This window comes from Tursiops truncatus, chromosome 9 (assembly GCF_011762595.2).
Source record: "Tursiops truncatus isolate mTurTru1 chromosome 9, mTurTru1.mat.Y, whole genome shotgun sequence".
Classification (NCBI taxonomy): Eukaryota; Metazoa; Chordata; class Mammalia; order Artiodactyla; family Delphinidae; genus Tursiops; species Tursiops truncatus.
This window is the reverse complement of record NC_047042.1, coordinates 47,827,386-47,840,848: the sequence shown is the minus strand read 5'-3', so window position 1 is coordinate 47,840,848 and position 13,463 is coordinate 47,827,386. Positions and strand designations below refer to the sequence as shown.

The 13,463-nt window shown below is 38.3% G+C and overlaps 1 protein-coding gene across 5 annotated transcripts in view; it reads right to left on the bottom strand.

Moving 5' to 3' along the window:
• SGCE (sarcoglycan epsilon) overlaps positions 1-13,463 on the bottom strand; it is a 67,726-nt gene that overhangs the window by 18,774 nt on the left and 35,489 nt on the right. For all 5 annotated transcript variants that reach the window (XM_073809702.1, XM_073809701.1, XM_073809704.1 and 2 more), the window contains one exon: positions 10,493-10,691. In XM_073809702.1, the coding sequence (XP_073665803.1) occupies positions 10,493-10,691 (199 nt within the window). The remainder of the gene's footprint in view (positions 1-10,492; positions 10,692-13,463) is intronic.

Sequence of the window (13,463 nt, the reverse complement as noted above, 5' to 3'; positions counted from 1 at the left end):
TTCCTCATTATAAGGTCCTTCAATCTTTAAGAAGCTAATATAAAAGAACAACTATTGCTTGGTAAATACAAATTAGGCAAACGAAATGTATTTTCTTGATGTGTATCTTGGCAACTAGGGGAAAAGAACTCTATTCAATTTGCCAGTAAGAGTTTCACAATAAAAGTGAAGATAGTGATAATAGCATTTAAATAATCTTGGAGCAGCTTAAGAGGGTAGGAATTTCATAGGTTTTTTCCAAAAGAAAAGGGAAAACCAGGAAATTACTCTAAATAAATATTATTTCTTTTCCTATTGACAATGCTATAACTACTTACAAAATGGAATAAATCCATCAAAATTCCAGCTGTCTTCTTTGCAGAAATTGACAAAATGATCTTAAAACTCATATGGAAATTCAAGGGACCCACCTACACACAAAATTCTTGAAAAAGAAAAACAAAGTTGGAAGACTCACAATTACCAACTTCAAAACTTACTATAAAGCAATAGTAATGAAGACAGTGTGGTGCTATCGTTAAGGCTTGGCATGTAGATCAGTGGAATAGAATTCAGAGTCCAAAAATAAAATCTTTAGTAAATTGATTTTGTCACAGGTGCCAAGACAATTCAATGGGGGAAAGAATAGTCTTTACAACAAATGGTACCAGAACAACTGGATATCCACATGCAAAAAAAAGAAGGTGGACCCCCAACTCACACCATATAAAAATTTACTCAAAAAAAAAATCAAAGACTAAATGTAAGAGCTAGAACTATTAAACTCTGAGAAGAAAGCAGACACAAATTTTAATGACCTTGAATTAAGCAACAGTTTCTTAGATATGACACCAAAAGTTCCAGCAATAACAGGAAAAAATAGATAAATTGGATTCTATCAAATTTTAAAACTTTGTGCTTCAAAGGACATCATCAAGAAAGTGAAAAGGCAACCCACAGAACAAAAGAAAATCTTTACAAGTCATATGTCTAATAAGGGACTTATACCTATAACATATAAAAGCCTCTAACAATTCCATAACAAAGAGACAAATAATCCAGTTTCAGAATGACAAAGGATCTGAACTGATATTTCTCCAAAGAAGGTATACAAATGTCCAATAAGTGCGTGAAAAGATGCTCAACATCATTAGCCATCAGCAAAATAGAAATCAAAACCACAATGAGATACCACTTCACACCCATTAGAATGGCTACAATGAAAAAGACAGACAGTAGGAAGTGCCAGCGAGGATGGGGAGAAACTGGAACTCTCCTACTCTGCTGGTGGGAATGGAAAATGATGCAAGTGCTTGGAAGACAGCCTCACAGTTCAAGAGGTTAAATACAGAGTTACCATATATCTCAGCAATTCCACTCCTAAGTATATACCCTAAGAGAAACTTAAATATATGCCTACCAAAAAGCTTGTACATAAATGTTCACAGCAACATTCTTCTTAATAGTCAAAGAGTGGAAACAATCCAAATGCTCATCAACTAATGAATGGATACAAAGTAAAATATCCATACTTTACCCAGCCATAAAATGGAATGAAGTACTGTACATGAAACAACATGGATGAACCTTGAAAACAATATGCTAAGTGACAGAAGTTGGTCACAAAAGACCACATATTGTACGACTCCATTGATATAAAATGTCCAGAATATGCAAATTTATAGACAGCAAGTAAATAAACTGTGGTTGCCTAGAGCTGGGGATTGTGGTGGTGGTGACTGTTAACAGGTGTGAGAGGGGAGTGTTGGGAGGATAAAAATGCTCTAAAGTTGACTGTGGTAATGACTGTACAACTTTGTCAATAAACTAAATCCACTGAGTTATATATACTTTAAATAGGTGAATTGTATAGTATGTAAAGTATATCTCAATAAAAAAGCTGTCTTTTTTTAAAAAAATGAAATAAAAGTATGGCACAAAAATTCAAATGTATGTAAGTATGAAGTCACACCCGTAATTGACAACTGTGCCCCAGAGTACCATTACACAGATTCATTTGGTTGCTCTTTATGTGAATTTTATATTTGGACTTAATTTGAAAGACTTTTTAAAAACTATGGTGTCTTTGGGAGACAAATAGTATATAATGGATTGAAATTTAAAATCAAGTTAAACATTTGTAAGTTCAGAAAAAGTAGATATAAGAAACCACTGGTGGGGCTTCCCTGGTGGCGCAGGAGTTGAAAGTCTGCCTGCTGATGCAGGGGACACAGGTTCGTGCCCTGGTCCGGGAGGATCCCACATGCCGCGGAGCGGCTAGGCCCGTGAGCCATGGCCGCTGAGCCTGCGCATCCGGAGCCTGTGCTCCGCAATGGGAGAGGCCACAACAGTGATAGGCCTGCGTACTGCAAAAAAAAAACAAAACAAAACAAAAAACCACTGGTAAAGAATTTTGATGATTAGTGAATAGAAACACATTCCATTTACAGGAATATTACTCAGCCATAAAAAAGAACAAAATAGGGCTTCCGTGGTGGCGCAAGTGGTTGAGAGTCCGCCTGCCGATGCAGGGGACAAGGATTCGTGCCCTGGTCCGGGAAGATTCCACATGCCGCGGAGCGGTTAGGCCCGTGAGCCAGGGCCGCTGAGCCTGCGCGTCCGGAGCCTGTGCTCCGCAACGGGAGAGGCCACAACAGTGAGACGCCTGCGTACCACAAAAAAAAAAAAAAAAAAAAAAAAAGAACAAAATAATGCTATTTGCAGCAACATGGATGGACCTAGAGATTGTCATACTGAGTGAAGTAAGTCATACAGAGAAAGACAAATATCATATGCTATCATTTATATGTGGAATCTAAAAAAATGGTACAAGTGAATTTATTTACAAAACAGAAAAAGAGTCACAGATGTAGAATACAAGCTTATGGTTACCAAGGGGGAAAGGGGATGGGGTGGGGGGAAGGGATAAACTGGGAGATTGGTATTGACATATATACACTAGTATATAAAAAATAGATAACTAATAAGGGCCTACTGTATAGCGCAGGGAACTCTTCTCAATACTCTGTAATGACCTATGTGGGAAACGAATCTAAAAAAGAGTGGATATATGTCAATGTATAACTGATTCACTTTGCTGTACAGCAGAAACTAACACAACATTGTAAATCAACTACACTACAATAAAAATTTAAAAAAAAGAAATATATTCCATTTATAACAATTTGTTAACTTTTAAACTTCATATAAAGCCGATTTCTATCCCCTTATTAACTGCTTAGCAAAGACCATATTTTTCCTTGATAACTGTGAAATATATTTGTAAATACAGAAATAAAATAAATATTTTAAAAACTGTTAGTTCTCTTGCTTTTACATAACATTGATTTGCATTTATAATTAGTAAGATTTTAAATTAATTCACTTCAAGATAACATAAATAGGCATAAGCATACGTTTTGGGTGCTTCGAAATGTTTTATTTTTTTCCTCAAATTATAAAAGCAATATAAAAACATTACATAAAACGTGGGATATAAAAACAATTAACTTCTATTACCAAGATCACGATTTTCATTTTCCAATGTACCTTGCAGAATACTTTTCAAGTGCATATATTTTAGCCTAATTGCAATCAATCTCTAAAATATAATTTTGTATCCTGCTTTTTCACTTAATGCGTCATAAGCATTTACCATATTGTACGGTCTTTGTAATTATATTTTTATAGAAGTATAATTTTTAAGTGTACACGATTTATTCAGTAATTATTTCAGAGTTGGACACGTAAGTTGCTTCTCATTTTTTGATGTTATAAATAATATTGTAAAGACTATCTCTGTGCATATTCTTTAATGTTACTATCTTAAAAGAGATGCCCAGAAGTGGAAACATTTTTATGACAGTTGACACATACTGCCAAACTACTTTCTTCTCTACTTGGATGATCCAGAAGCTTCACAAACTTAATATGTTCCGAACTGAGCTCATCACCACCCCACCCCCACCCCCACCTGTTGCTCCTTCCATCATCTTCTCTCTTGGTGATTGGCATGGCCAGATGCTCAAGCACCATCATCTTTGACGCCTGTCCTTTTCCCTACATATTCAATCTATCATCAGTCTCTGACATTTACCCTGAAAGAACTCTCATACACACCTGTCCACTTTGTTCCATCCCACTGCTACCACCCCAGTTCTAGTCACTGTCACTTTCCACAGGGAGTGAAGCCAACAGCCCCTTGATTGTCCTCCTTGAACCCAGTCTCTCTCACTGTTCTCAGGGAGCCTATCTGCAGAATGAATGATACCAGTTTACAAACAGAAGCAACTGTGTATTTGAAAGTTGCTAAGAGAGTAGTTCTTAAAAGTTCTCATCACAAGAAAAAAAAATTGTATCTATGTGAGGTGATGGATGTTAACTAAAGTTATTGTGGGGATCATTTTGCAATATATACTTATATCAAATCTTGATGCTGTACACCTTAAACTTATCCAATGTTATATCGTCAATTATATCACAATAACACTGGAAAAATAAATAAGTTAATAAATAAAATGCAAACACACTACTCAAGAGAAGCAGATACTGGATTTGCCTTGAAAGTCAAAATAACATGTATTTATTGCTTCTTTTATAGAGCCAGTAAGTTTCAACATGTTGGCTTTTTAAAACAATAATTTTGTACGAGGCCATGTATAACAATATAATTCTATGCTATACGTGCTAAAATACATCTTTCCTAATCTGCTGTTTTCCCAGATCTTTGACATGCAGCTTTTTTTGATTTGCAGCTATTTTGATAGGCTAGCCTTTTGATAGGCAGAAATTTAAAATTTTTATGAAGTGAAAGGAGGATGATCTTTACCTTCATGACCATAGCCATATGTTTTCAAACTTCCAAATATATGTAAACAGATGGGATGGGAGCATATTATCAAGTTCAAGGCTCTCAAGCAATGTTAACAAAACATGGTGACTCACAATCTTAGGCACTGGGTACTCTGAATAAAATTTGTTCCTTACGAAGGATTTTTTCTTCCAATTTGAACAACTCAATTTCCCTTGAGGTAAAAAGCATTTACTGAGTCCTTCACACATACAATGTGGAGAACCGCGTTACAGGTAAACAATTTAAGTCAGGGGCTTCCCTGGTGGCGCAGTGGTTATGCATCCGCCTGCCACTGCAGGGGACACGGGTTTGAGCCCTGGTCCGGGAAGATCCCATCCCACATGCTACGGAGCAACTAAGCCCGTGTGCCACAACTACTGAGCCTGCGCTCCAGAGCCCGCAAGCCACAACTACTGAAGCCTGCGTGCCTAGAGCACGTGCTCCCAAAAGAAGCCACAGCAATGAGAAGCCCACGCACCGCAACGAAGAGGAGCCCCCGCTCGCCGCAACTAGAGAAAGCCTGCGCACAGCAAAGAAGACCCAACACAGCCAAAAGTAAAAATAAATAAAATAAAATAAATTTATAAAAAAAAAAATGAAGTCAAAACTCTGGTTTTTGTCAGCAACAGCCAGATAAACAGATCCAGTGATTGTATTTTTTTACCTAATTGTCCAAGTAATGAATGTATTTTATTCCTTATTTTATGTATATAGGAGACAAGGGACAGTTTAGAGAAGAAAGTGTCCACATGTGCTACATGTTGCCTGGGAACTCTTGAGCTCTTGAAAGAAAATGCATCATGATTCCTGCCTCTCTGCTCCACCCCACTTCTTTGTTCTGTGCATATCAGTCAATCAAAAAATAAGATGAAAAATAAAGAAGAAATAAAACTAAATAAAGAATCTAATTCAGAATAAGAAATAAAACAAAGAATAAGGTCACTTCTGGACTCTAGTTCTACTGCTTGTTACTCATCTTTACTGGAGAAGGGATGAATTATCTTAACAAAAGAGGGAACTGGCACACAAGGCTCAGACCTTTCTGGAGTTTTTTGTGGGAGGATTTTCCTGCTTGCAGAAAGGAGGCATTTAGGTTTGGTCTATTCTTTCAGCCATGTGGTAGGGCTTAGCAGGCCTACTTGCTAAAATGAAAATTTTAATATAAACCATTTTCTTCAAAGGTCCCTAGTGCTTCAAGATAAAAACCCAAACAATTCTTCCAGGTGTACGAGGCCTTACATGGTCTGGTCTTTGCCTCTTTGGTCATTATCATTTCTGGATCCCTGTCCCCCATTTCCACACAAAGTAGGTTTCCAAATTGACCAGGCTTCCTCCTACCTAATGGATTTTGCCCAAGCTGTTCCTCTGCCTAGACTCTCGCTTTCTCATTTTTTGAGCTGGCTAATTTGTACTCATATTTTAAACTCAGATCAGGTTTCATCTCCTCTATGAACGCTTTGACATGGACCAGAAGTGGGAGAGGAGCCGTCTCTGTGAATACCTCAAATGTGATAGGTACAATACTGCTTTCTAATTATCTGATTACTTGCCTGGTCCCTAATAGATGTGAGCATAGACTGCATTCTTTAAAATCACTGCACCCTAGAGACTAATACATTATTCCCCCATAAAAAATAATAAATGCTAAACTATGAAAGAAAAAAGTGAATCTATGCCTAGAACTTAGAAGAACAGATATTAAAGAAATATAGTTATAGACATATAGTTTAGACATATAGTTGCATTGACTTTTAAAATTTATTTATTTTTATACTTATAAAAATCGACTAATATTGGCTTCCAATTTTTACTTTATTAAGCCTTTTTTTAAAAAATTCCAATCTCATATCACCATCATTCCCTAAAAGAAAGAATAGTTGCATCAAAAACACAGAAGGCACGTTATTTAAGAATTAAAGACTGGGCTTCCCTAGTGGTGCAGTGGTTGAGAGTCCGTCTGCCAATGCAGGGGACACGGGTTCATGCTCCGGTTCGGGAAGACCCCACATGCCGCAGAGCGGCTGGGCCCGTGAGCCATGGCCGCTGAGCCTGCGCGTCCGGAGCCTGTGCTCCGCAACGGGAGAGGCCACAACAGTGAGAGGCCCGCGTACCACCAAAAAAAAAAAAAAAAAAAAAAATTAAAGACTATCTTGTAAATCACCAAACATGGGGACAGATTCAGCAGAGCACTACAGACTGGCCTAGGACCATGACCTCACATCAGAGCAGTCTTTGGCAGCCTTTGACTTACATTCTCTTCTTCAAGTGTAACTTCTCCCTGAGCCCTTTACAGGGCAAAACACAGACAATTAATTAGAGGGAGTACTTTGTGAGATTGTCTAGAGAATAAACTAGGATCCTCTGTTGTTGATTGAGGATAGATCCACAGGCTTTGGTAACCAGAGGAAACAGTGGTAGGTTTGACAATCTCTTATGAAAAGTGAGTATATTCTTTAATCCTCACACCCCGTCATTCCCTTCCTAACCACCATTTACACCGCATCACTCACCCTGAGTTGGCAGCTCTGCCATGCCCAGAATGAAACATGAACCTGCTCCTCTTTCCACCAGCTTTATCCCAGGCTAAATGCATCCATGAGTCCTTAGCCTCTGGCTCAGTGTCAAGAGCAAAGCAGCCCTGAGACCACACCCAGAGAGAGCACAGTTGCCCTGAGGTTATGGGTCTGGAAAGTGAAAGGGAATCTTTTCAGGAGGTTTAGGGTTCCTTTGCAGGAGCTTACTCACTTTGAAGGAAATCTTTATAATTGTTTTCTGTTAGATTTAGAAGAAGTTTAAAGGCTGTCAGTGAGGTCGGCAGAGATGAAAAAAATGCACATCAAGAAGGATGAGGAGCTGGGATGCTGTAGAGGGGGTTCTTGACGACTGACACTTAAGGGCACTCTGGGCCGTGGAAGGGCTGTTGGTTTACTCTGAGGGTCTACTACTGAGAGGTCCTCTTTGTCTTCTGCTGTTGGTTTGAGTAACATGGAAAAGTTTGCAGTTAGTACATTGTGGCTGCCGTGCGTAACAGGAAATACTTTCGAGAAGTTTTTTCTTTTTTTAATCAGAGACTGAGACTTATGCAAAATATTAAGCAGAACACGGTTATTAGGTGTTTAACACTTCTAAATATATTTTTAAATAAAATTTTAGAAAATAAAGGGATGCAATTCCTTTGCATCTCTGATCCCACCCTCAATCTTTTCAATTTTTTTTTTTTTTTCTTCAGTACGCGGGCCTCTCACTGTTGTGGCTTTTCCCGCTGCGGAGCACAGGCTCCGGATGCGCAGGCTCAGAGGCCATGGCTCACAGGCCCAGCCGCTCCACGGCATGTGGGATCTTCCCGGACCGGGGCACGAACCCGTGTCCCCTGCATCGGCAGGCAGACTCTCAACCACTGCGCCACCAGGGAAGCCCTCAATATTTCATTTTTAAAGAGATTTATAGCCCATGTTATTTTCAAAACAAAGTACGGAGGCAAAAAGTTTTGTAAGTGAATCAAGAATCATGATATACATCATTAAAAAGAAAGGAAAGCACAAGAGATGAGTTAAGCACTGGATTTATTTCTAAATTGAAGGCTACAGCGTAAAAAAAAACCCCTATTTTTGTTACCTTGACATTATGTAACAACCAAAGAAAATATGCAAAATCATTCCCAGGGACAAATTTTTCTCCTGCAATTATACTCCAGTAGGATCTTATTTCATTGGTGCACATATAGGGACACTGGAGTAACAGAGTTGGCACTGGGTATAATTTATAGAAAATCTATTTTAAAAGACTTATTATATGAATACTCTGTAAAGGTTGCGGCTTAACATTAAATTAAAACTCATGGAAAGCATTTCAAGTTGGGAAAGGATCTGAGACAACAGGGTCCAAATAAATGCCACGGGACTGACAGCACATGCCTCCCGCTAGCAGGTGTTGGGGGGTCAGTCAGCTAATGACTGAATTCTCCAACAAGTACTTGTAGGACAAAAAATTCTGTTCTTAATTTAGAGTCACATGCTCAGGCCCAGCCCTAGACTCAAAGATCCGGAATCTCTAGGGGGAATCAGAGGCCAGGAACCTAGGTATATTCTTCATAAACCTCTACTGGCAATTCTCAGGCTAGACATAGTTGCGCAGCCCTGTTTTAGGTCAGAGTTTGGTTTAGAGAGCTGTTAGTTCAATTTAGCCTAGTTGTTTCTTAAAGTGCCTCTACGGGTGGGGTCTACACTACTGGTTAGAGAAGCGGTGAGCCCAGAAGAAAGCACAACTATGGAAAACTCTACCAATACCTGGTTTTCATGTTGTTTCCTCCAACATCTTTGGTCATTGTTTTAACAATCACTGTGGAACACATTACCTTAAAAACCTGTTGAAAAGATTCCACATTTGGAGAATGTCTTCAGGGGAGATACCCCTGTTCATCTCCTTCTATGGTCCTCCTTCAATTACTCAATTGGGAAAGAGATCCATGTTGTACCTCTCAAGTAAAATTTTAAGCTCCAGAATTATGTTTTCATAGAGAAAGCCAACCAGCAGATGATAGGCAAGCGATAAAGCGACTATTTTCCTCCAAGCACTTCTATGTGTGCTTGACTGACTTCAAAATCCATTATTGTACCATACAAGGTACAATGTAATTCTGAAATTTGTAACTTGGACTTTGCAGCTCATTGCTTATCCTTTATCCCCCTTCGGACTACTCGCTCATACCTCATCTATGTCTATTTGTGATCTTTTCCCTTATCTCCAACAAAGTTCTCCTTTAAAGTTTCCCTTAAATTTGATTCTTATTAACCCAGATATTCCAGTTAATTCCAGATATCATCTGTATAAATGTTACCAAGAATATGGATAAAGGAGGAGTTGGAAAAGGACATTTATTGGATTTATTCCATATCTCACATATTTATAGGATTGGTTTTTAAAAAGGCAGATCTGCCTCAACTTACGGAACAGAAATTAAACAGCAAAATTTCATTTGACATTGAGATTCGATCTGTCAACGTACCCAGGCATGAGGAGTATTTCATAACCTCTACAAGAATGTAAGTCATACTCTGAATCTGTAAGGCTTGAGAATAGACAAGTCCCTTTCAAATGCATTGTCTCGTTGAATCATTACAACAACCCTGAGGGAGAGAGTATAGTCCCCATTGGAGCAGATGAGGAAGTTGAAGCCCAGAGGAGTGCAGCAGTTTGCCCAGTGTCACCCAGCTTGTGAGTGACAAGGCCAGGCTTTAGGAATGGGTTTCAAATCCACCCCAGCCATCAATCACCACCACATGGTGGAAAGAATGTTAAAGGCGAAGAAATAGTTTCCTAGAATAAAGTTACAGCAGTCTGTACATCCTTCTGCAGCTGATAACTGGGGCATCAACTTCCTTTGAAATTCAGGACCCTAAATAAACAGCTTCTCTATGGAAGGTACAAAAGACTTAGTGCTGTAATTTATGATGTGGATCCTGATCTATGATTAGATTTCACAGGACCTGGAACATCAGATATAAAATCTCTTTGTCAATACAGAAAATTGCTAGTTTTTTCATATCTTTACAATAACTATTTCTTATTAAAAAGAAAAATGCAATAGGCCATCTTCCATCTATAATAAGTTTGATAAGATCACCATATTTAAAAATCCATACTTAAGGTAAGTCTGCTTACCCCTCCTTCATGTCATTGATGGGAAGCGGAACCCTGCCGCCCCTGTCTAGAGCTGACGTGATGTTTATGGCGTTCAGACGCTCTGGCTGCCACACATTTTTCACGGCCCCAAGAAAGTCTCCGAGAACCTCGCTGGCCAACATTTCTTCTACGTTCATATTTTTAATGAAGAATTCTGCTTGATACGGTAACGGGAAGTCTAATTTTGGTGAAAAAGGGTATGCACATCTTTAATGAAGTAGTCTTTTGAAAGGGAAACAAAAGAACCATTTGAGATTTGTTGATTTCTGTCACAATCCTGGCTTCCGGGAACGATATTATTACTGACTTTAAAGGCTTTCTATATAACAGAGGATATATCTAAAAACACGACGTACATTAGACCCAGAACTTTATCTACAATGCAGTCAAATCTAAGGAACAGCAGGACAATTCACAATTAGAGAAAAAAAATAAAAGGGACAAGAAAAAAATGTCAAATCTCAAATCTGTCGCTAACTTGCCAGCGACCTGCCGGCCTCCTTGTCCTGTCAATGTACTCAGGTAGAAGGAGCATTTCCAGAACTTAGAAAAGTATTTTGTACTTGTAGTGTTCTCAAGCTGACAGATCTTCAAATACATTGTTTAATTTAATCGTTACAATCCTAGGTAGTGCTATTTCCCATTTGAACAAAGGAGGAGGCTGAACACAGCACCATCCTTTCTAAATAGAGAAGACATGGCAAAATATCTATACTTGCTTGTGGGTTGCTTATATATGACATGGAAAACCATATTTTTAATTTGCAGTGTTACTGATCTTTTTAGAGCATGCTAAAACATCACATTTTACTAAAATAAATATTGACTGTATTTTCAACAAGAACTTTGAAATCATAGCTATTTCATTTTTTGGATCACTCCATAATTAAATATTCTAGAGAAATAATATTTTAAATTTCTCATGAAATTCCACACCTCACATTGTTAGAGATTGAGTTTGCTTTTTCCCTCCCCAATGTCTCATCAGTAATTTCCCTCTAAAGATGCCAAAATGAATATTTTAAACCAACCCAATGTCCCATTCAGACTCTCAATACAAGAAACTTTAAATAAATATAATTTATTTCAGCTTCTCAAATGTTACTCTTCAATTACAAACTATCATTTCCTGTGTTCTGGTTGTTCTGTTAAGACAAAGAAAGGATAGCTTTCTTTTTGTTTAGTAATATTTCTGTAAGAATAAAGGCTACTTTTTTTTTTAATACTTACTACGAGGCAGGCCAAGCTAAGGGAAAGAGGTGAATTACCGTATTTAACACTCACAAGCAGAAGGTAAGCAGGTACTTGTATTTTTCTCCATAGGTTCAGAAAGGGAAGCTGATCTTTCGATCATTTGAATTTACCTCATATGATTTTCATCTAAGCTAAAAGAGACTGTATATATAAAGTGCCCAATGGAGCTCCCAATATAGAGTAAGAACTGAGAAAATGGTAAACTTCAGCAATTCTTACAATAATATGCACAAGTTAATTACTTGGATTCTGCACTTTACTTAAAAGGAAAAAAAATACGTCTGGACTATACACGGATTTAAAGTCCCCAACAATAATTATATTATGTATATCCTCTGACTTGTTTCATTAAAACTCATGTACTATATGTTCTTATTTCTTATACTATTTTTATCTCATGTACTATTCCATTCTTATTTAATAAACAAAAAACTAAAATTATACGACAAATAACTGAAACCTTGATGACTTCATTTATTATCAAGCCTCTTTAATATTAAAGGACATTTGATGCCAGAGATGAAATCAAGGAGATATTCTGGCTTTCGAGTTTTCAGGAGAGTTTTCTGGAGTGTGGTGTCTCTCCCTAAAGACTAAGTCTTTCAAAGCCCTAATCACAGAAGGCTCTGTACTCATCCCCTACCCTGTAATTTATTCTGCTTATGATTTTGTTAGATTTGTTTGATGTATAGCCCATCTGCAATCTTCTAAAATATGCTATGTTTATTCTTTTATGTAGATAAGTTTCCTGTTTTATACTGATACGTTTCCTGTTTTATACAGATAAACAGGAGCTTAATCATGCTACATTTTTCCCCATACTGAGAAACAGTCATGCAGAAAAATGTCATGAAGAACAGTTTCTTGGCAATAAATAATATTTATAAATAATACCAAGGGGTATGCTAGAAGTCTATCATCTATTAATTTCATTCAGTGAAATTTTTCTAAAAAAGCGTGCAAAACTTTTTCCTTATTATCAGTGCTACTCCTTGGAGAACTGTTACTTGGCTTTCCCTAATCCGTGTGACCCTCCGTGGCTCCTTTCTGAGACTTGCGGCCGCCACGCCCTCCGAGGCTCCAGGCTGTGCAGCTGCCTGCCGTCTACCCGGCCAAGTGCTGCTGCCAGGCCTCCCAGAGATGAGTCACAGTAGCTTTCTAACTTTGGGGAAATCCCGTGCCTGCTATATTTGGATATCACGGAGGCCAAGGGAACAGTAGCCAACAGATTGGTGGCAGGCCTCTGAGGCACTAAACCCAATTTAGAGAATCACTCTATGTACTCTCCTTGAGCTCCATGCTGTACGATTCTACATGACTAATTTCCCATTAGGTCTCCCAGAGCAGGAGACTGCTGGGCAGGGAGTTGCACCGGGCATGGTTATCCGGATATTCAACCCTTGTTACTTCTTTCCTAACCTTATCCGGGAGAAACGGCATGTGTACAGGCCATGCTCAAAGATGTACGTCCTAGTGTCCACATGCATTCCATCGAGACAAGCAAGGAAAAATGCCTGCCATTTGGTGCACTGATTTTCAGAGTTTGGGCCACTGACCCTTATGTAAAAGGAGGCTTTCAAAACCCACGTACTCGTGCTCCCTCAACCCTGATTTAAATAAGTAGCCCCTAATGCCAACTTTCAATCCTTCAGTCATCTAACAGTCTTACATTAGTATCTGCTTGAACATGGGTCCC